This window comes from Vicugna pacos, chromosome 1, assembly GCF_048564905.1.
Source record: "Vicugna pacos chromosome 1, VicPac4, whole genome shotgun sequence".
In the NCBI taxonomy this organism is placed as follows: Eukaryota; Metazoa; Chordata; class Mammalia; order Artiodactyla; family Camelidae; genus Vicugna; species Vicugna pacos.
Window position 1 is genome coordinate 7,543,108 of NC_132987.1, and position 23,736 is coordinate 7,566,843.

General features: G+C 45.2%; 1 protein-coding gene across 6 annotated transcripts in view; it reads left to right on the plus strand.

Moving 5' to 3' along the window:
• The window catches only part of KAT2B (lysine acetyltransferase 2B), a 93,432-nt gene that overhangs the window by 59,254 nt on the left and 10,442 nt on the right, over window positions 1–23,736 (plus strand). For all 6 annotated transcript variants that reach the window (XM_072948251.1, XM_072948394.1, XM_072948450.1 and 3 more), the window contains exons 6-12: window positions 958–1,149; window positions 6,028–6,134; window positions 10,269–10,394; window positions 12,696–12,832; window positions 15,494–15,702; window positions 16,938–17,064; window positions 23,101–23,211. In XM_072948251.1, coding sequence (XP_072804352.1) covers window positions 958–1,149; window positions 6,028–6,134; window positions 10,269–10,394; window positions 12,696–12,832; window positions 15,494–15,702; window positions 16,938–17,064; window positions 23,101–23,211 — 1,009 coding nt within the window. The remainder of the gene's footprint in view (window positions 1–957; window positions 1,150–6,027; window positions 6,135–10,268; window positions 10,395–12,695; window positions 12,833–15,493; window positions 15,703–16,937; window positions 17,065–23,100; window positions 23,212–23,736) is intronic.

A 23,736-nucleotide genomic window follows, 5' to 3' on the forward strand; every position in this document is an offset into this window, starting at 1 on the left:
TGCATTCGCTGGGAGACCAAAGAGAAGGCAGGTCGATTGTGAATGGATGTTCATTTTCTAGCATCTCTTGGCCAAATGAGCTTTCTTTTCTTTTTCCTTCCCTTCCTTTCCCTTTTTTAAAAAAAAATTTTAATTGAAGTGTAGTCAGTTTCCAGCATTGTGTCAATTTCTGGTGCACAGCATCATGTTTCAGTCATACATACATATATATTCCTTTTCAGATTCTTTTCCATTACAGGCTACTACAAGATACTGAATATAGTTCCCTGTGTTCCACAGAAGAAACTTACTGTTTATCTACTGTGTATATGGTAGTTAGTATCTGCTAATCTCAAACTCCCAGGTTATCCCTCTCCATTCTGAGTCGTGTGCCCTAGGTAGCCCGGGGGCCCCGGAGCTGTGGTCAGGGCTCAGGAACGCTCTGCTTTCCCTTGGGGCCCCGGCACTCCTCCAGCCCCGTGCGATGAGTGCATTTTTCGACTTTGGGTCTAAGTGAAAATACACCCAAGCAACAGATGGTGGAAGCTTATTACTTCCTGCTTTTTGACTGAGTTTTGCACAGTCTGAAGATCTTTATCTTCCCACCAGAGCTCGGGGGTATGTGAGTACTGCCTTCATGAAGCCTGAAATTTCACTCAGAGGATTAGACGGTGGGGTTCTGATTCTTCCCCAGAAGGGGCTTCCTTGGTTCCCCTTGTAATTTCTCCTCCTCTCTAAAGGATGCTGCAGAATGGAATGATTCTAATAGAATTGGACCCAAGCGGTGCGCCAGCCTGATCCCCAGGTGTCACCAGCTGGTAGAGATGCTTCTGCTGGTCCCACAGACCTCGTTCCTCCCGCCGACCTCGTTCCTCCCGCCGAGGTTACTGGGATAGAGTAACCGTACTTGGGTGTTTGGTGTCTGGGACGGCCTGGGGTTCATGGGATGCTGATGGCACGGGTCTCCTCTGGTTGCAGGTGGCTGTGTTACTGCAACGTGCCGCAGTTCTGTGACAGTCTGCCCCGGTACGAGACCGCCCAGGTGTTCGGGAGAACCCTGCTCCGCTCTGTCTTCACCGTCATGAGGCGGCAGCTCCTGGAACAGGCGAGACAGGAAAAAGACAAACTGCCGCTGGAGAAACGGACCCTAATCCTCACCCATTTCCCGAAGTAAGGGAGCATTCCTGTGGGTCTTTGACGCCAGGGCTTGAGACTGCGGGATGAGTGGCAAAGCCCACATCGATGTGAGGTCAGGAGGGGTAGGAAGAGTGCCCGCCTCCTTCTCAGCGTCCCCCCGGGGTCTCCTTGGGTGCTTTCCAGCCCGGCTGAGAACAGCTTGACTCTGTGTCACTCGCCCCCCTCGCCCCCCCCCCGACCCACCTGCACCAGTGTCTCCGAGCCTCACAGGTGGGGCAGAGCTTGGTTGTGTGCATTCAGCTGCCAGGATGCGAGGGGGCACAGGGAGACTGCACGGAAGCAGTTTCCATCTCATCAGAAGCGGTGCAGGCAACTCGGGGTCTGGTCCTCCCATCCCAGGTCTCCAGCCCGTCCTAAGCCAGGCTGATCTCTCCTGTCTCAGCCCAAGTGAACTAGGTCCCAGGAAGGGGGGCCTTCTTCAGAATGATCTCTGCACCTCCGCACCCAGATTCTTGTAGACCATGCACGCTCTTGCGTGCCGGAACCCCAACATATGAGTAATCATTTAAATATTTTTCCAATGTGGGAAATGTGTCACAGGCGTAGGAAGTCACAGGGCTGTGCCGTTGGCCTTGGAAGTGCATTTTCACTGCAGAGAACCACAAATTTAAGCTCAGAGTCTGGCTGCTGGTAAGAGGCTGAGGGTGCAGATGACAACGTGTCATGGAGCAGTGATGACAAGACATGAAGGAGACAGTCCATTCTGCCCGGAGTAGCACTGGGTGGAGGAGGCGGAAACCATCATTTGAAAAGGCTTCCTGGGTCTGAGAGAGGATCGAGTGAGGGCTTGGAGACCAGAGGATAGAGTGGAAGAGAGGAGCTGTTAAAGTCTTTGAGCAAAAGATTGAGGAAATTCTGTTTTATTTGAGAAACTAGATTTTTTTATTACTGTAACTATTACTGGATTTACCCAGTGTGTGTCTCAGGAAAGGTGATGGTTTTAATTTGTAGAAATAAGTGAGGACCAAAACAACAACAAAAGTGGTTTTGCGATAGAGGTTAACCGCAGTTTTTTTTTCTTTTGTTTTTGCAGTTTAACACGAACCCTCAATCTTAGTTACAGAATGTGTCTAACGAGCTTTAGCTAAACGTCCCAGTATTTGCACATAAATCCCAGCCTCTGATTTGTGGTATTTCCTTAAGGCCACCAGCGCACAGGATTGAGGCCTGACAGGAACATTTTGATATCCTCCAGGGAGGAAGGTTCAGAAGCACTTAAACTGCAGTTTGCATTTTTTTCCCTTCTGTTGATAGAGGGAGATACAGGGGATGGAGCCCAGGACCTCGGGTGTGCTGAGCATGCGCTCTGCCACTGAGCTCTGCCCTCCCCTGCTAAGCTGCAGTTGGGATGCTGCCCTAAACGGGTTGTGAGCCCTGGGTGTGCTCATGTGTTTCAGTGGCTGCCTTGTAACTGGTCTCAGCAACTTTCCTTAGAGATGAAAGCAGTTTTCTTATTTCTCTCTTACATTTGCCACATAAGTAGCATTTTGTGTTTGGATTATAGTTGTCATTTGGTCTCTAAGCCAAGGGACAAAGAGGAACCCTCTTCCCTCACACCTTTTTTTATGGTGCTTCAAAAGAAATTTTAATTACCTTGCACGGTAACAATTTTTTTTTCCTGTAGCAAATTCATTTTTCTAATTACAGTGCGTTGTTCCTTCAGCCCAGGGTCTGGCATGCTTTGGCTGCTCAGCCAAAAAATCAGTATCGCTTTCTTCCCTTCTCTGTTACTAATGGTAGGGTACAGCTACCACCCACTCCTCTGTTAAAATCTCTTTTTGTTGAATATGACAACATATGAGGCTCCGAGGGGCTGATAACCTGCAGGTTTGGCAGCAGAATCGCATCTATTGAAGCTGGAGCTGCCACCTGGGTCTTGGACTGACTCTCAGTGACAGCTCTGGCCCCTCGCAGCACCCGGGGAGGTCGCTGGGCGTCCCAGCTGCACCTTCAGGGCTGCATCCTTACGATCCTGCTCCTCACGTGGCGCCTTGGCTTCCGCTTGGCTTTCCCCCCATCCACCTACTGACACAGTTGTTGTTAAAAAAGAAACAACTTCAGTATTTGATTCTCAAAGTGATAAACAGACATGTTGATGAAAATTTGGAACCAACATGCAAAAGAGCCACAATAGCCCTGCCACCGTGAGAGACTGTCAGTGCCTTTAGATCTGTTTTTTCCCCAGGTGTTGCATTCTTTTATTCTACATACAGTTTTGTATCCTGTGTGTATACAAGCACCTCCTATGGCATTACACGAGATTGTTCTTTATTCTATTGAAATAACTATATATAACTATATATAAAACACTATATATATATAACCATATATATATATATAGATGCGTATACATATGTAATACACACATGATTATTTTCCTAATTTTTTTTAAATGGAGGTACTGGGGATTGAACCCAGGGCCTCATGCATGCTAAGCACACACTCTACCACTGAGCTATTCTCGTCCCCCACCGCCTCCATTTTCCTAAATTATTAATGGCATTCTTCTTTGGTGAGTCTCTGTAGGGCTTTGTGAAGTGTTCTGACTGTATAATTACTGATAAAGGAGGAGCCTGGGGAAGGAAAGAGAGTGGACTTCCACGATGAAGGGCAGGCGGGGAAGCACTGAGGGCTGTGGCGGGTACAGGCAGGCTCTTCTTAGGCAAAGGCGGAGGTCTTCCCTCTCATCTGCAAGATCAGAGCGTGATCTTAGGAAGGACTTCCCCTCCTATTGCTGCCAGCCTTGCTGTGTCCGCTAAGGCACATACTAAGTGTTTTAAGGCGTAAGCTGACGGTGGCTTGCTTAGCAAGAAGTGACACATGCTATGCTGTGTCTGTGAACCGTGGAGTACAGGTGGATAGGTGTTCATTCTCCTGGTCCCTTGTTCTTAAATCCTCTGAGCATGAGCGGCAAGTTGGAAGACCCTCGTGACCTTTCCCAACCGGTTCTCACTTCCCAAACCCCAACTCCTCCCCTCTCTGAGACCTAAAGTCTTGTGGATTTGACTAGTGAGCAGAGCAGTGGTACTCTCTCAGTAATAGTCACTGTGGTGGTGATGTTGTAGGTCCTTGATCAGTTATCCAGACCTCACAATTCAAGTTTGAAGGTGACTTGACACCTTTATGAAGGTAACACAACACATGTTCTATATATATATATCATAGCTTTAGGGGTGGGGCAGTTTCCCCAAAGCAAATCCATCTGTAATTATAAAGACTGTGGTCTTATGTGCGTTCGGGTGAGAATTTGTTGCCCAAATGGGTTAGGGAAAAAATATTTTTAACGGCTTTTGGATTTCAGAATTTCGGAGAAGGGATAGTGGACTTAGAAGAGCGGACCTTTATGATGTCACTGCAACGTCAGCTTCATGAGGCCGGGCCCGGCTGTCTTCACTCTGTCCTCCAGCGCCTCCCACAGCGCCTGGCACGTGGGGAGGCGGTCAGGCAGTGTTTGTTGAGTGAAGGAATGAGCACCTACCTGGGGTCGGCACCCCTTGAAGCCTGACATTAGTGTATTCCTTACTGCTTCTTTGTGCAGGAGTTACTGTCGATAGTCCTGTTATGAAAGGAGAACTGAAGAAGCAGAAAGTTAAGAATTTGTTCCAAGGTCACACAAATAACAAGGAGCTTAGCACCGGGATTTAGAACCCAGGCTCTTGGCTGGTCTCATTATGCTGCTCCCCTCCATGAGAAGTCACGCACCTTACAGAGAGGCTCGCAGGAAGGTCCTCCAGTGCCGGAAGCGTAGACCTGTGTATTTACTTTCATCATGGTTCTTCCATTTGAGAGTCTATACGAATTGTCCTCGGTATTTATCAGAAGTCTGTTGCCCTGGCCATGCTCACAGCCTCTGTTTCAGTAAACCTTGGTTGGGCATCGGTATCTGTATTCCTAACAAGGTACCCAGGTGACTTCTGTGGGTCCCCAAAACTTGAGGTCCCTTTAGTTTAAAACATGACAGGAAATATAATACAGTAATTAATCACACATTCTAATCTTGGCCCCGCAATTTACTGGTTGTAGGACTTCGTACCAGTTCTTGAGCCTCTCTGTGGCCTGAGTTTTTCCATCTGTAAAATGGGTACAATACTACATCCTGTCTCCTGGGGTTGTTATGAAGATCAAGTGAGTTAGTAGACTTCAATTACTTAGAACGGTGTCTGTCACATAGTAGGAGCTGTGTGTGTGTGTGATAAATAAAAATAAGAAAGGTACGAGGGGAGGGTATAACTTAAGTGGTAGAGTGCATGCTTAGTGTGCACGAGGTCCTGGGTTCAATCCTCAGTACCTCCTCCATAAAAATAAGAAAACCTAATTACCTCCCCCCACCAAAAGAAAGAAAAGTAAAAAAGAAAAAAAACATAGGAGCAAAAGAAAAAGTACTGGAAAAAAAAATAAGGAAATAAAAAGGTAACTCACTGGCTTGATGGAGATTTCAATAAAAGTTTTTAGAACAGTGCAGGCACAGGGCCAGCGCTCAATAAATATTAGCACCTTTGTGATGGTAATGACGGTGACAACGACAACTCGGCAGAGGGCTGTAATCCTGTTTGGAGACTCGCTGAGGGGGAGCCAGGGGAATGCATTTCCACCGCTGTGATGCTCTGTATAGTCTGTGTTGTGTCTGTCTTTGCAGAGCCAGAAGAGAGTCCCTTTGCAGAGATGCATTTCTGTATTTGAATATCCCAGGGCTGTCCAACTAAATCATCCTTTGAGTCGTCATTCCCTAGCGTGTTTCTGAATCGAAGAGGAGATACGGATGTGGCGGTGACTGCCGTGGATGGCGGGGTCTTTGTCCCTCTGGTAGGACGGTAGTTTTGATCTCACTGTTGCTTTCACTCTTGTGTCTAGGTTTCTGTCCATGTTAGAAGAAGAAGTTTATAATCAAAACTCTCCCATCTGGGATCAGGATTTTCTGTCCGCTTCTTCCCGAACCAGCCAGCTAGGAATCCAAACAGGTAAAAAAAAAAAAATTTTTTTTTTTGTGTGTTAATCAGAAAACAACCAGGGAGGTGTTTGTTGCAGTTCAGTCTGCATTCATTTGTATTTTTCATCAAGACCTTGAAGGCTGGAGCCAGCAAGAAAGCAAACCCTTGGGCAGACGTTGCATCTCTATCTCTGTTAGTGAGGAGAGCCGCTGTGGCCAAAGTTAAAGCAACAGCCATCACTGCTCCTGCTGTGGGGTTCCCCTGCCCCGCACATCTCAGTTGTACGGGAGGTTTCAGTTCTGCAGGCAAATGCTGGCTCTTCCTAAAGACACTGACAATCTCAGCCAATGGCCGGATACGCCCAGGAATCAAATCTCATCCCAGTGCCTGAATCTGTGAGGTCTGTTTTGTGCATCAAGTTGCTCTCGTGGATAAAGGTAGGCTGGTGAGTGGAAGAGAGTGGTCTTGAGTCTCGGGACGTAAAGTCCTTCCCGGTGGGGCAGGGCACCCGCTGGCCTTGCCTTGGGTCAGCCAGTGGCCTCAGCTGCCATCTTGTGAGGAAGGAAGGCGTGTGACTTCTGGCGTCACACTGATCCTGGGGGAAGAATGTGCAGTCCCGCCTCAGATGCTAGGAAGATCTGGAGACGCTTGGCGAGAGATGGTGCCAAAGCAGTCATTTATATGTGGCCGTGGGGAAGGACAGATGCGGAATTTCAGTGTCGCGTTTTCGGTAGATCTAGTTCAGTGTGTAATACGGGGGCTCGTGAGTGTGACCTCCAGCAAAGGTAATTTTATTCTTGCCATTTCCCCACCCCCCCAATTTTTTTTTAACATTCAGTGAAAGTCACTCTTTTTAGTATATGGTTCTGTGAATTTTGGCAAACACACATAGTTGTGTAAGTATTACTGCCATCAAAATACAGAACACTTGCATCACCCCAGAAAACCCCCTATTCTTTTTTTTTAGTATTTATTTGCTTATTTACTATTGTATCATTTTATTTTATTTTATCTTGCTGAGGAGAGGTAATTAGGTTTATTTATTTTTAGAGGAGGTACTGGAGATTGAACCCAGGACCTCAAGCTTGCCAAGCATGTGCTCTTCCACTGGAGCTACACCCTCCCCACCCCGTCTTCTCTGTAGTCCGTTCAGCGCTCTCACCCCACTGACTTGCTTTTTGCTCGTGTAGTGTTGCGTTTCCTAGAATGCCGTGTGTGTGGAACCATACAGCACGTAGCTTTGAGTCTGGCTCCTTCCACTCAGCATCATGCATTGGAGGAGGTGATTATTATTTTTTTTTTCCATCTACAGCCCAGGTTTGGACCTAAGTATAATTAAGTCCTACCGAGCAGAGTTACTTAGGGAAGAGGAGGTGTTTTGGTTTGGATCCAGCCCTCTTTGTCTGGATTCTTGTTGCTAAAAGCTTGTGAAAAACATCTTCTGTGTTGTTTTTTTTTTACTTTAGATCATAGAATATCGTTTCATGTGTCTCTGGTTCAAAACCTGCTGTGCTCTGGCCCTTCTGTGCGTGACGGAGCCCCAGACCCACGCGTCAGCACTTCCTGGACGTGCTCTCGGTGGCGCCAGGGCAGACGTCCTGCCTTCCTCCCCCTGTCTCGTGCTGTTCACTTTCTCTCGGTCTTTCTCTCACCTGACTTTCAAATGGCCTCTCTCCCACAGACTCTTCCCCAGTGCTTCCCATGCCTGCCTTCCAGCAAGGGCTGGATCTCCTGTCTTCCAGATGTTCCTAGAACCTCGATTACATCCTATTCTTGGTTCTTTAACTTGGCTGCACCATGGCATCACTCACGTGATTTAAAATAATACTGATTTCAGAGGTCCTCCTCCAGAGAGTGTGTGTGATGTCATTGGTGCAGGGTGTGCCCTGGACATCGAGACTTTTGAGAGCTCGCCAGGGGACTGTGACGCGCAGCAGCCTGAGAACTCCCGTGTCGCAGGGCGCCTGCCCCGTGCTGTCCCAGCCGCCTCTCCCAGTTCATCTCTCTTTCCCGAGAGCATGACTCCTGCACAGAGTCCACAGTCGTAGCGGACACGTCCAGGAAGTGCTTGCCCGTGAGATTTGCTTCATGTCTTTAAGTCTTAGCACAAACCATGGGAAGTTGGTATGATTATCATGATGTGTATTTCATTATCTACCTCTTTATATGGATGGGAAACGAGGGCTCAGAGAGGAGCAACCAGTTGCCCCAAACCGGAGCTCGTGAGCGATGGAGCTGGTTTCACACTGGGCCTGTGCCTCCCTGCGGCGCTGCGTTAAGGGCCAGCGCTCTGACCACTGCTTTGCACGCGCCAGTGTCCTTTGCAAACGTGCAGGCAAATGCTTGTGGAAGGAATGGGTGAGGAGCACAGGCAGGGGACGCAGAGCTCTCGGGTGGGGTCAACTTAGGCTTGTGCGGAGGGTCCTCCGTAGAGGATTTGCCTCTGTGTGAAAATCCCCTTGGCCCCGGCCTGCTCACAATGTGCCCAGTCCGGCACGCTGTCTGCCACTGCCCAGGATGGAGAAGGCAGGTTGTCTCCGATCCTCTGGGAATTTCAGGTTTATTTCTGTGGCTCAGGTTGTAACCCAGTTAAGCTGGAGGGGACTCTTCAGTGTCACCTGCCACCGTTGGAAGCAGGCTGTCTCCTCCTCTGATGTAACTGCGGTGTGTTCTCAGGGGGGGCGGGTGGTGGTGGGGAAAAGTACAGTCATCTACTTAATTGGCGTGTCTGAGCATCAGTGTGGCTGCCAGACATGACATTCGTAATGATGGCTCTGAAGTTCTGCGAGATACTGAGATGTCTTCTGAGTCACCAGAGCTCCCCTCTGGGGAGAATTGCTCCGGCGTACTTTGAAATTCAGAAAGCCTGTGTGCCGGAGGGAAGACCACACGGCTCGGCGTGTTAGCGTATTCTGAATTTTTGCGGACCATGGCGTCATGTCTCTCTGTTGCTGGGATTACTTACTCCATCACTTTCTTGGCTGCTGGGAGTGTCCCCTGTGGACCGAACTGTGGCTGCATTGACTCCGAGATGAACACGCTTTCTAAAGGGCACCTGTCTGCACGGCCGGACTAGGTCTGTGACCAGTGTCACCGTCATCAGCTGTCCCTCATCAGCTACGGATGAGCAGCCCACTAGCAGACCACGTCCTGTTTCCTACAGTGGCTTTTTTTTTTTTTAAAGCAAAACAAATAGTTTTTGTTTGGAAATACTCTCAAACTTACAGAAAAGTTACAAGTGTAGGACAGAGAAGTCCTGTGTACTGTGTATCTTTCGCCCAGATTCACCAACTGGTAACATTTTGTCACACTTGATTTATCAGTTCTGCCTCTCTCTGTCTCTCTCTCATAAATATGTGTGTATTTTTTTTTCTAAACTATTTGAAAGTTACAAACATCATGCCCCTTTACTGACTTCAGCAGGTTATCTCCTAAGAACAGGGGTGTCCTCTTATTTATCCACAGCATAGTTATCAAAGTAAGGAGTTTTAACCTTGATGCACTAGTATTATCAAATCTACACGCTGTTTTCCATTTTGCCTCTCAGTCATGCGGTTCGTAGCACTTTGGGGCCACATCAGGGGCCACACGGCGTTGGCCTCTCCCGTTGTTGCTGACGTCAAGTTCGATCCCTGGGTTAAGGTGGTGTTTATGATGTTTCTCCAAGGCAGTGTTACCATTTCTCCTTTTGTTTAAAAAATTAAAAAAAAAGTACTTTTATGGGGAGATGCTTTGAGACTATCTTGTCTTTATCAAAATTACATTCACGAGGTTTTTAGCCTGTACAGGTGATTCTTCCCTGAATCAATTATTATATACGGGCTGCTTGCCCCCACCCCAACCCCAAACTTGCATCATTCCTTCCTTCCTTATTTATTGGTTGACATTCATTCTCCTGTAAGGAAGAACTTTACCTTCTCCCCACAGATTCATGTATGCATTTATTTTATTTTACCAGTGTGGACTCAGATCATCTTGATTCTATCCAGTGGGTTACAATCCATCCCTGTCTTTTCATCATCCTCACAGGGTCCCCATAGCTCTTATTTTAAAGATGACTTCTGTGTGCAGCTGGGTGGGGATGAGATGGTCTCACGTGCACTTGGTTCTCCGTTGCCTAAGAAAGACATCATTTAATAGCTTCTTTTCCTTTTCCTGGGGCAGTTATCAATCCACCTCCTGTGGCCGGGACAATTTCCTACAATTCCAATGCATCTTCTCTGGAGCAGCCGAATGGGGGTGGTCCCAGTCCTTCCTGTAAAGGTGCTTCTGGGCTTGAGGCAAACCCAGGTAAGCTCTTGGAGGGCACAACCGAGGGCTGTGATTTGCCTTAGAAGGTCTGTTATCCCAGGAGTGCCAACCATAGACTCAGACCAGCTGCAGATGGTACCTGTCCAGGCTTTTCATGGCTGGAACTCACTCTGAGCTGTATTGGTTAGTTCTTGCTGTGTAACAAACCAGCTCAAAATGCAGAGTCTTAAAACCATAATGGTCTGTTATCACAGCTCACTCATCTCGTGTGCTGCCTGGGAGGTGGCTGATCCCAGCTGGTCTCCTTCAGGCTGGGCTTGTGTGTGTCTGCCCACTGGCTGGGGCCTCTGTTCTGGGCTCGGCGAGGACACTTAGGCTGGAGCATCTCTGTTCCACATAGTTCTCATCCTCCTTCTAGGATTACTGGATTACTTTCCTTTCCTTGGGGCAGTGTATGTCCTCCTGGCGGTGGCACAAGCACCAGAGAGTGAGAAGAAATAGAATTTCTTGAAGTCCACTCTCGGAACTGGTATACCAGCCTCTCCCCTGCTTAGACTCATTTTTTGTCACGTCATTGAATCACATGGTCAGACTCAGAGTCAGGGAGTGGAGAAATACACTCTACTCCTTTTGTAGGAAGAGCTGCAGAATCACTTGGCACGGTGTGGATACCGGCGGGGAGAGAACTCTGCCGTGAATGGAACCTGCCATGTGGGCAAAACCATCTCTTCGTCCTAAAGGCATTTCACAGATGGAGAACGTTATGAAGGCAGCCAGCAAGCCAGTCTTGGGCACGGCCAGAGTTTGACGTTAAAGACGTGGCATGAAAGGGGGAGAGAAGAGGGCTTCAGATGATGTGCTAAGCATTTAACATGCGTGCCACCACTCTCTCGCCCACTTCCAAGGGGAGACGTCACCCGTCAACCTAGAAACTCTTTGCCAGGGAGCTTGGGTGTGGCCTCAGATGCTTTCTTATCGCAACACTTAGCAATCTGCCCAGTTTGGGGCTTATTAGGTTTAAACCTCAGCTACAAAATAAATAGTTCACAACAGTATTCTTGGGGAATCGTGGGATTGGAAGTCTTGTTGGTCAAATGGCTAAAAATATTCTCACTCCCCTCCAGTAACAATGACTAAAAAGTTATAAAAACAAGAACTCGACAGAAGCTATTTACTAAGTAACACGTACTGCCTGGGGGTGCGTCTTACGCAGAGAAGACACTTCGCTCTGCTCCTTTCTAACTAAAGGTCATGCTTGCTGGGCTTCACACCTGAGGGACACATTAGACGTGAACATCTGGGGAATTTTAATTGTAAAAATAAATACGTTATGACAGAAGGGAGAACGAAAGGGAGAAACCAAATGTGATAATAGAAAGGACAGAAAGCCACTGTGTCATCTAAGGAGGGAAGTGGGAGAAGGTTCTCCGTGCCTTTGCCTGGCCTTTCCCAGCTTGTGTCATGTTGACAGTGTCCCTACTTCATCAGCCAGTGGCCCTGCTCACTTTGTGAGGCATCGTTTTAAGGCAGGAAAGCATTGTGAGAGATAATGAGGGTCATTTTGTAATGCACAAATTAAATTTCACTAGCAAAATAAAACAGTTCATGAGTATATGTCAAATAGATATAGACACATGTACATTGTATGCACCCCCCACACACACATACATACAAACACATATGAAAGAGAATTAAGAGAAGTACAAGGAGAAATAATGAACTCAACCACCAGTCAAAGTCTTGAAGAAACATCTCTGGTTAATTCATCGATCAAGCAGACAAAACCGTGTGTAAGGACACAGAAGCTCTGCAAACACGATCAACAGTTTTCATCTAATACATGTAGAGATCACTAAAAATCTGAAAACATAATGTTCGTTCCAAGAAGATGCTTAGTTTACAAATAATTAATGAACAAATAATGGGTCAAATCTTAGGCCATAAAGCAACTTTCAAAAACTGTTGACCTTTGGTATCACATGGACCACATCCTCTGGCCACAAAGGGACTATTAACCTCCAAGTTGGACACTAACAACCAGTAGGAACTAGACTCACCCCTTAATGTGCAAATGCAGGAACGCACCCCTCAGTAATGTGTATACTGAGTTAAAAAGTTCTCAGGGTAAATAGAAACTGTTTAGGGCAGATCTGTGGTTGGCGGGTCCTGGGACCACTTCCCTTCTCCCCACTTCCACTCCCGCCCTCCCCCGTCCAGGAGAGTTGACTTCATGTTGACACCCAGCATTGCTACTAGAAAATTAGTTGGATTCACTGGCCTGTATTATTTGCTTTGTGTTTAAGGTAACTCATCATTTGCTCTTTTATTTTGACTGTCAAGGAGAAAAGAGGAAAATGAATGACTCTCACGCTGTGGAGGAGGCCAAGAAACCCCGGGTGATGGGTGATATTCCCCTGGAATTGATCCACGAGGTCATGTCCACCATCACGGACCCCGCAGCGATGCTCGGGCCAGAGGTCAGCAGGGTGGACCTGGGCAGCCAGCTGGGGGACCATTGTGCTCTCCGGGCCACCCCCTCTGTGGGGAATGGGGGCGGGGCTGCGGAGGGAGAGGGTGTTTATTCTACCTTGCTTTGCATTTTGCCTGGTGGTCGGGTTGGGGAGGGCGTGGAAATCGATGCTATCACATTACAGGGAGACATCCTCATGATCGCACACGGCTAAAGGCATTCGTCCTCCTTCAAATTTCCATCTTGAAAAATTTAAGCCCTCCTAAATGTTGCAGAAATTCCCTGATAAAGATCTGCAGACTCTGTTTAGATTCCCCAGTTGTTAACATGCCCCATTCGATTTCCCTCTGTCTCTCTCTCTCCTGTGAACCATTTGGAGCCATTTCTAAATTACGTACAGAGGTCCTAACACTTCGCCCCTAACTATTTTTGCTTGTATCTCCTAAGACTGAGACTATTCATTTCCATGACCACAACGTGGTTATCACTACCAGAAAATTTAGCTATATTACCATATTATCTAATACATGGGTTGGCAGTCTACAGCCGGCAGGCCAAATCCAGCCCACTTGCTGGTTTTGGAAATAAAGGCTTATTGAAGTATATTATCTGTGTCTGCCTTGCACAAGAGCAGATCTGAATAATTAAGACGGGAGATGTGGTGGGGGAAGGCATAACTCAGTGGTAGAATGCATGCTTAGCATGCACAAGATTCTGGGTTCAATCCCCAGTACCTCCATTAAAATAAATAAATCAAAGTCTAAAAAAAAAAATCTAATTACCCATCTCCTCCTCACCACCAAACTTTTTTTTAAACTTAAAAAAAAGAAAAAAAAGACAGAGGATCCATGTTCCACAAAGCCCAAGATATTTGTTATCTGGCCCTTTATAGAAAAGCTTGCTTGGACAGAGTTACAGTAGACCCTTGGTCTGTATACAGCCCACATCCAAATTCCCTGTAGATCCAAATTCTGTCCTTGATAACGTGTGTGGCTGTTGCTGAAGGATCAGCCACGGATCATGCATTACATGTAGTCCTTATCTTTTCATCTCCTCAGCTCCTTGACTCTAGAATGGTTCCCTAGTCCTCTTTTGGTCTTTTGTGGCCCTGCTGTTTGTTGAAGAGTCCGAGTCATTGGCTTTGCATGATGTCCCTCTGTTTGGATTTGTCTGTTTACTCGCGATTAGACTCAAGTGAAGCATTTTCAGGAAACGTACTGCTGTTATTTCATTGTGTCACACCCAACAAAGCAGGTTAAGACATTTCTGACAGCTTCCGGGAAATGAAGAAACGGCTTGGAGATGATTTTGCATCTTTTAAAATCTTTTTAGTATGCTTCTGCCAGATTAAAGTACCAATTTTTAATTTGTCATGTTTCCTTAGAGATTTCTTTCATGCTATTGAGGATAATTCAGAGAACTGGAAAGTCGTTAAGAGAAAGATCTTAAAAAACTGCTCTTTCTGTTTCCTTTTAGAGAGCCGGCCCTGGGGACTTCAAACCACAGTACCTTTTGCATACTTGTCTTTCAGGGACTTAGTAACTTCACAGATTAGTTTAGCTCCGTTTTGTTCAGCCATAAAATGTGGGTGCAGTCACACATTTCAGAATTTGTTGGGTGTGTTTTGTAGGTACTGGAATGGACTTGTACTGGTGTGCATGCGGCCGCTATTAGGTTTTCAGGGATTCTGGGAGCTGGTTGTTAAATACCTTGGTAGCTTGAAATCAACCACGATGGCATCTGGTCACCTGGGCAGCCGGCTGTAGACCAATGAAATGAGCAGGTTCCACAAAGCATTTGGGGAGATCACAGTATTGTATGTGTACATAGATGTTTGCTATAGAGTAGGAGTCACCAAACTTTTTTTTTTTAAATAGGATTTTCTTTTCTTTCTTTCTTCCTCGGGGGTGCTGTATGTTGAACATGTATCTGTGCAGCACTGAGTAGGTTAATAGGTTGTGCGGCCTGCTGTAGTTGAGAGTGGGTCCACAGTGGTCTTCTGCAAAGAATACTGTGCTCCGAAAAGAGGTACTGACAGGATAAACGTGACTGCCACTCTTGGGTCCAGAATGAGGATTTGGGATCTGTCACCCCCGCGGGTGCTGTCAAGCTCAGCCAGGTGGGATTCCTCTAACTCAGGGTTTGGCAAACTCAAGTGCGTGGGCCAAATCCAGTCTGCACCCCCAACCCCCCACCCCACCATTAAATAAAGTCTTACTGGAACTTCTTTCGCATTACAGCACTGTTGGCGGTTATCCAGAGACCTTATGACTTTCAAAGTCTAAAATATTAGCTATCTGGTCCTTTACAGGAAGTTTAGGGGGAGGGTATAGCTCAGTGGTAGAGGATGTGCTTCGCGTGCACGAGGTCCTGGGTTCAGTCTGCAGCACCTCTGTTAAAAATAAATCAATAAAATTCTATTAAAAAAAAGTTTGGTGACCCCTCATCTACACCAGATATCCATGTACACATACGATGCTCTGGTCTCTCAAAATGCTTTACCTGCTGTCTCTTTGGTTTTCATAACTCGCATGTATTGTTTGGGACCCCGAAAATCCACAAACACGTGTCTGATTGGAACAAAGACGAGAAATGTTTCTGTGTCCCAGCCCCTCGCCACCCTAAGAGAAGAGCCCTGTGTAATTCTCTCCCGACTCCCGCACCCCAGACCAACTTTCTGTCAGCACACTCAGCGCGGGACGAGGCGGCCAGGCTGGAGGAGCGCAGGGGTGTGATTGAATTTCACGTGGTGGGCAACTCCCTGAACCAGAAGCCCAACAAGAAGATTCTGATGTGGCTGGTGGGGTTGCAGAACGTCTTCTCGCATCAGCTGCCCCGGATGCCAAAGGAGTACATCACACGGCTTGTCTTTGACCCGTAAGTCCTGCTTTGCTCTCCCTGCTTCCTTTTTCCCGTCTTAAACGAAAGAGAAACTACTCAGATAGCGAGAGTCTGCCTTCATCACCCGCCCCACCATGGATACACAGCGGCATGGCGGTAGTTGCCTTGGATACAAGCTTTTAGAGTAATTTCGCATTAAGTCATCAGTTTTTTGACCGTGAAGCTTTGTATTTTAAGTTGCTGGTGACTGTCCTGTGCTTCATTCATTATAGAAATGAAGGAATATGAAGACTCAGAAGATGTCCCACTTTTTTCACAGTCTAAATGTTCTTGATTTTGGGATCTTAATTACGTGCCATTGTTGCCTGGGTCTGTGAGCAGGGGGAAGATTACTGGGGTATCATATAGGTTAACTCTGACCATCTATTGCTTAAAAAAAAAACAACCTGCAAAAAAACACAGAAAAGTAAGCCTCCTTAATTGACTGTATTTTAACCTGAGCGCCTGGCGCCCTGTGTGGACTGCAAGCCTTGCAGGCGACTGTTCAGAGAGAGAGCCTGGCAGGGGTCTGTAATGCAGGTTTTAGCAAATTGTATGTGTGGACTTTTCTTTTCCATATTATTTCTGTGATATTTTTGAGTGAGATAAACTCTTCAGAAATATAGTCACGTTTGGCTGTGATGCTGCTCTCCCGCTGGCCTCACCGTGGTTCTGTGGGAATCGGGGGTACCCTGTTCCCCTCCCAGCAAGCACCTCCACACATGCTCTGTCACTTTTTTTTTTTTTTAAATGGAGGTACTGGGGATTAAACCCAGGACCTCGTCTATTCTAAGTACATCCTCTACTACTGGGCTATACCCACCCCCACCTTTTTAAAAAAATGCATTTATTTATTATTATTTTTTTTAAATGGAGGTACTGGGGATTGAACCTAGGACCTCATGTATGCTAGGCATACACTCTACCACTGAGCTGTACCCTTCCCCTGACACGTGCTCTGTTCTTTATAAACCTCAGACCCTGCTTTGGTGACTGGCATTTTGTCCTCAGGGGAGCTCTGATGAAGTCTTGTGCAGGCAAGCTTGCTTTAAAAAGTCCACATTTAAGACTGGTCTGGCAAGACGCTGGCTACATAAAGGGAGGTTTCCATAGAAAATCAAGAACCCCCACTCCCACCCCAACTTTTCCTGGTTGGTCAGTGAGGAGCACCCCAAACAGTGTATTTCCAGAACCAAGACAGAGGGAACATTGACATCATCTTATTCTTTCAGGAAACACAAAACCCTAGCTTTAATTAAAGATGGCCGTGTCATCGGTGGCATCTGTTTCCGGATGTTCCCATCCCAAGGGTTCACAGAGATCGTTTTCTGCGCTGTAACCTCAAATGAGCAAGTCAAGGTAAGGGCAGCCCAGGGCGGAGAAAAAACGCAGGATGTGGTGCTTCTCGCTGGCGATGCTGAGCTTGGTCCGGTCTCTCTGAGCCGTGTCCAGAGAGCGTTCCCAGTGGCGTTCAGGACTTTAGGAGGAGAGTACTCTTTCTACAGGGGTGTCTGTGTGTGTGTGTGAGTGTGAATGTGAGTGTGAATGTGTAGGGCACATGCTTCCACAGACCAATAGTCAGGCTCTACCGGGCTGGGTTGGACTTTGGGGCAGGGTGCCGGGACACCACGCAGCCCCAGGTGCAACTCAGGAAGACTTTGCAACAGGTGAAGGGATGCTTGAAAGTAAGTCTCAGTGTCACTGATGGTTTACACATGCAGACATGTGCACACATGCCTGGCGACGCTACCCTCCAGAGTGGGAATGATGCCCTGTGGATTAGGAAGATGATTTAGGAGGCTTACACTTCAGGAAGATTTCTTAGGATCTTGTGCCTGAAGGGGGACGAAGACTAAAGAAATTTTATAAGGGAAGTCATGAAAAATTTGAATAAATTGATGACCGAGTTTCCAAAATATTCATGCAGAGTGTGGAACGTGGGGTTTTTGGGGAGTGTGTGTGTGTGTGTGTGTCTGCCCACCTGGCCTTGGCTCACGTCCTTTCCTCCCCTGGACCCAGAATGTCCATCCCATCGATGCTGCAGTTGGCATTGCAGTCCGACTGGAATAAAGGAGTGTCTCAGTTGGCAGAAAGGTCTGGATTATGTTGTGTTCTGCTCTGCTGCTTTTATGAAAGTGGAACCAGAAATATGTCTGTTATTCATCGGTATTTTCGGAGTCCTAAAATCACGAGCAAGCAGTAGAAAGACGAGCAGCTCAGGATTGGATGACTGTTGAGAAAAATGACTGGAAGGTGTAAGGGCCCGTCGACCAGTGAACTAGACTGTGATGTGCAAATGGGAGCCATGTGTGTGATTTTAAATTTTCTAGTAGCTACGTCGAAAAAAAAAAAAACAAATGAAAATAGGTGGTCACTTCTACAAATATATTTAATTTTTCTCAATATATCCAAAGTGTGGCCATTGTGACAGGCACTCAGCGTCAGAGTCACTGAGACATTTTACACCCTTCGATTTGTACTATGAGTGTATCTACATCCTTTGATCTGTACTGAGTCTCTTGCACGCATCTCTGTGTGGACTCGCCACATTTCACATGCGCCCTGGGCTTGGACAGTGAGGGTCTAAGGACGTTGTCGCCTTCTTCCACTACAGTGAAGCAGTGCTGTTTACAAGACCCAACAGTGAGCAGCTGGAGGGGCCCCTGCCCGGCGGGGGCTGCAGCCGGTGCGATGGGTGTTGCGCCTTCATTAACAGCTCTTCTCTGTGCGCGTCCCAGTGCCAGTTACAGTGGCTGCGATTTATTCTCACAGGGCACGGACGGGGCTTCTGTCTTTGACTCAGGGTACGAAGCATCAAAGGGCAAACAAAATCCATCCATCTCACATTCATCATTCTGACTGGGGAAGGTGAGGGCCGGACTTTGCTGGAACTGGTGTCTGGCCCTCTTGCAAGCAATTTTGACAGCGTCGTTTTTAGATGGGGCTGTTGCTGTGCGTACCGTGTTTTTCTCTCCCTCTCGCCAAAGTCAGAAACAATTCCAAGCGTTCAGGATTTAGGAACTTACTTAAGAGGAAAATTTTGTCTGGCTTTTCATAGGGAGAGGAGCTGGAAAATATGTCTTTGGTTTATAATTTCATAAAAAGATGGCATAATTTTTGTTTGCAAAGCAAGCTACACCAAGCAGCTTGTTTGGAAAGGTTGGTTAAGGTTACCTTGGACACTTTGAGGATACCAGAGGGAAACTAAAGGTGTTTAATAATGAATTGGATGCTTTGTCTTATTATTTCCCAGAAGGGCAATTTATTTTTTTGCCCCCAAATTATGTAATTTTCTAAAGACTTAAAGAAAGGTGGCCAAACATCACAAGCTGAGTAGGAAAAACTAAAAAAAGAAAAAAAAAAACACTTTAAAAAAAAAGTGAGTTGAAACTAGTTTTAGAAAATGAAGATGAGTCTTTCAAAACTGAGTAGAATGGATGAGTCAGGGAAGCCAGTGCTGGGAGCACGTATTTGTGAAAACAGCAAGTTCATAAGTGGAGGTTTAAAATTTTTCTGTAATATAGTCAAAGTCTTGGCTAAATGATACTTCAACATTTGCATCCACTCATTTTGGAGAATTAAGCTTCTATACAAATTCCTGTGAATGTTTTAAACTAGGTTTGTTTGTGAATTTACCTTGGTCAGAGAACACACAGGATAACATTTGAGAATTTACTTTAAACTCACCTGGTTTTAGAATAGCTTATCTAAGAACTATTTGGCTTTGATATTACGTGCAATACTACATACAATTCGTGCATATCTAATACTTACCATAATAAATGCTGCTATAACCACTGAAGTTACCAGGTGGATTTGGAAAGGGGTCCTTTTGGTGACAGTTAAAAATAAAAGCATAGCAAATAAGGGAAATGGTTCTGGGGTGAAAATCTGAGCATTTGCATATAACAGCTTAACGCTGTAAATGCGTGTTTAACCAAGGAATGAATTGTTGATTGATTTAATTGAAGTATAGTTGATTTATAACGTTGTGTTAGTAGTTTCTGGTGTTCAGCATAGTGATTCAGTCATATATACATATATGTGTGTGTGTGTGTGTGTATATATATATATACACATATATATATGCACATATTCTTTTTTTAACTTTATTTTTTATTGAAGTGTATATATATATATGCACATATTCTTTTTTTAACTTTATTTTTTATTGAAGTGTAGCTGATTTACAGTGTTGGTTTCAGGGCACAGCAAAGTAGCTCAGTTATACATATATTTTCAGATTATTGTCCATTATAGCTTATTACAAGCTATTGAACATAGTTCCCTGTGCTACACAGTAGGACCTTGTTGATTACATACATATAGTAGTGTGTATCTGCTAATCCTAAACGCCTCATTTATCCTTCCCTGCCCCTTTCCCCTTTGGTAACCATAAGCTTGTTTTCTACATCTGTAGTGTTTCTGTTTTGTAAATGAGTTCATCTGTCTGATTTTTTAAAATTTCACGTACGTGGTATCATGTGATACTTGTCCTTCTCTGTCTGACTTGCTTCACTTCGTACGATCATCTCTAGGCCCATCCATGCTGCCAGGGACATATTTGAGTGTCCACTCCTGCCAGTCACAGTACTAGACACAGAGAGGGTTCGAGTGGAAAGACACAGCCCCTACTCGCAAGCACCTGGAACCTGGAACCTGTCTTTGGAGAGGTGATGAGTTAGTGGCCACTGATGGAGAATCTCTTATGGAGGTTTTGGGAAGCTGTTTACTAAAGAACCGTTATTGTTCTTGAGGAAAATCCTTGGATTGTGGGTGAAGGGGAGAAGAGGTATAGGTCTGTGAACTCCTTGCCGGGTGGTGTACACAGTGAAAGCTGAGCTTCGTCAACCACATCTATGTGAAAGTGAGTTTCTTCAGAAGACGCATTTCTACTGTATATCAAATAGGTAAATGACAAGGTCCTAGTGTACAGCACAGGGAGCTATATTCTGTATCTTGTAATAACCTATAATGGAAAAGAATCTGAAACAGAATATATATATATATATATAAACTGAATCACTATGCTGTACACCAGAAATTAACACAACACTGTAAATCAACTATACTTCAATTTTTTTTGAGGTAGGGGAAGGGTAATTAGGTTTATTTATTTATTTTTAGAAGAGGTACTGGGGATTGAACCCAGGACCTTGTGCATGCTAAGCATGTGCTCTACCACTTGAGCTATACTCTCCCCAACTGACTATACCTCAATTAAAAAAAAAAAGAGATGCATTTCTTACTGATTGCTAGACATTGCTATTCCCATGCACAGACAGTTCCCTCAACTAGCCAACCCTTCTCTTTTCTTCAGTTTTTTTTTCCTTTCACTTTTCTTTAAAAATAATGTTTAATGACATAGGTCATGCACAAGGACATTTTCAGATCAAGCAAAAATCCCTGTCGCCCATCCCTATGCCATCCAGCCACTGTCAGCCTGGTGTGCATCCTTCCAGGTGGTTCCCTGCTGACTCACGTATGTGGATGAGTACCTGTGTGTAAGAGGTGACTGTGTGGTGTGCTGTTCACATAAACAGAATTCATCCTGTACCTAATTGGAAAAAAAACCCCAACACTTTTCCATTATATCTTAGGGGTCTTTCAGCTTTAGTGCATAAATGTGGTTATTTAAATTTATATTTAGATCAACAAAAATGATGAAACACAATTTAAGTTTCAGTTTTTCAGTCACTCAGTACTCAGTAGCCACATGCAACTATGTTTCTTTTTTTAGTTTAGTTTTTCTTTTTCTTTTTTTTTGGGGGGGGTGGCCGGGTGGGGGAAGATAATTAGGCTTATTTGTTTATTTTTTAATGGAGATGCTGGAATTGAACCTAGGACCTCGTGCATACTAAGCATACGCTCTCCCACCGAGCTCTGCTCTCCCCCACGTGTGACGATGGCTGTCATTTTGGACGGCATAGATGAAGACTGTTTCCATCCTTGCAGAAATCCCTTTTGAATGTGCTGATATAGAGGTCTTTTATTCTTTTTATATAAATTTGCATAATGCAGAAAGACCGTAATTTGTGCAATCATTCCCTATTGAAGGCATTCATGTTTATTTCCAGTTATTTTCTGTCACAAACAGTGCTCTGTTTGGAAATGATTTCTAGACACCGAGAAGCAGCATTGTTAGATGAATGAATATGGCCACAGTCTCGATTTTAAAATTTATGTCTAGATCACCCTTCTCAGTGGGTTTTCTCATTTACACTTGCCCCAGTGGTGGTGGAGAGTACCATTTTGCCTGTCCCACTGACACTGGGTATCATCAGCCTTAAAGAAATTTGCATACTGCTGAGTGAGATACTCCATCTCCTGATGGAGCGCCCTGATTACTACTGGGATCGAATATCTTTTTTATATTTATTGGCTATACTTATTGCTTGTTCCTTTGATGATTTATCTTATAGGCTGTCTCTCTCTTTTTGCAGTGATCCTGTAGAAGATTCTTGATGTCAGTTTCTTGTATCCCTTACACCTGTACCCTCCCTGTTTGTCATGTGTCTTTTGTTTATGGTTATCTTACTTCGCTTACGAATTCTTTAAGTCTTAAACTTTGAAGTTGTCTCCTTAATAATCAGTCCTTTCCTTTATGCTTTTGCATTTTATATCTTCTTTAAGAAGTCTTCTTGTGTCCCTAGGTTATAAACCCACCTTCTTGCTATCTTTTTAAAATACTTTTGTGTACGTTAAGTTTTCCATACATAAATGTATGGGTTTCCAGGCCATCTTCTTACCTTGTTTCCCATTTGACAAAACTCCTTTAAGGCATAGCTTATTTTCTCCCTCTTAATTATCTGACACTATTGTTCGTTACTTCCTCATGTCTTCTGGCTCACTCAGAGGTTTGCGGCTTCTCAGATCTTGCTTGGAAAGGTCTGAGAAGACCAAGTGGAAAATCCTGTGCACATGATGGTACTGTTCTGTGGAAGGATGGCTGATTTGGAGTCTTGCAGGAAAACACTTGAGTTAGTTAATATCCTAGTAAAGATCAGCACTTCTCACTTATGTGGCTCTTTTCACCTCAGGTTCTCAAATACTTTGAAGATAAGCAGAAATTCATAATCAGTATTTACTCCAGAAGCCTCTTTATCAACATCCAGCATGTAATCTCCAGGACCGAACCAGCAGCTTGTAGCCTCGGTGTGTTCTTCTCAAAGAGCCAGAAACTTGTTTTTGCAAATGATGACCGTATCTCAGTTCAAGGAGTTAGAACATTTTGGTTCTGTATCTCGTTTTCAAAGTCGGGAAATGCAGCAGAGGGTGTTAGCACTGTATCGGTGATAACAGTCTCTTAAATTTGCCAGTATTTTCCAGTGAAAATGTAGGGCTTTCTTTTCTCCAGAACCTAATATATTTGTCTGTATACTGACCTGCACACAGGGCTACGGAACGCACCTGATGAACCATTTGAAAGAATATCACATAAAACATGACATCTTGAACTTCCTCACCTATGCAGATGAATATGCGATTGGATATTTCAAGAAGCAGGTCGGTTGTTTTTTTTTTGTTTTTTTTTTTTTTACTGTGCAACCCTGTCTGTCATTCTTTTTCTTAGTATGTACTCAGGGAGCTTTCATGCAAATAAGCCCCTCTCCCCTCCCTAGTGTTTTCTGCTTATAAGAAGGACATACATTTATTTTTCAAGCCTTTAGCCAGAGGTCAGCCTCAGACCAGATCAGAGGGTATGACCAGTACACCGTGAGTACTAAATAAATGTTGAGTGCAGGGGTGAATGCCATCTGTAAGTGAAGGGTGATACTGCAGCCTGAAATTCTAAGATATGGTGTCCCCAGGCCAAGGAGACATTCCCATTGCTGGGGAATTGGAGTTCCCTGTGAGAGAAATCGGCTTGGTCTCTGGGAGGCCTTCATTTCTGACAGCAGAGAGCAAATCCTAACATTTGCAAAGGGCTGCTGGTTCCGCAGCACACAGAGGCCTAGGGGCTTAGTTCTTTTGGTCAGAAGTTCTCATCTTAGCTCTCTGAGGGTTACTCTTTCCTACATTTTTTTTAAA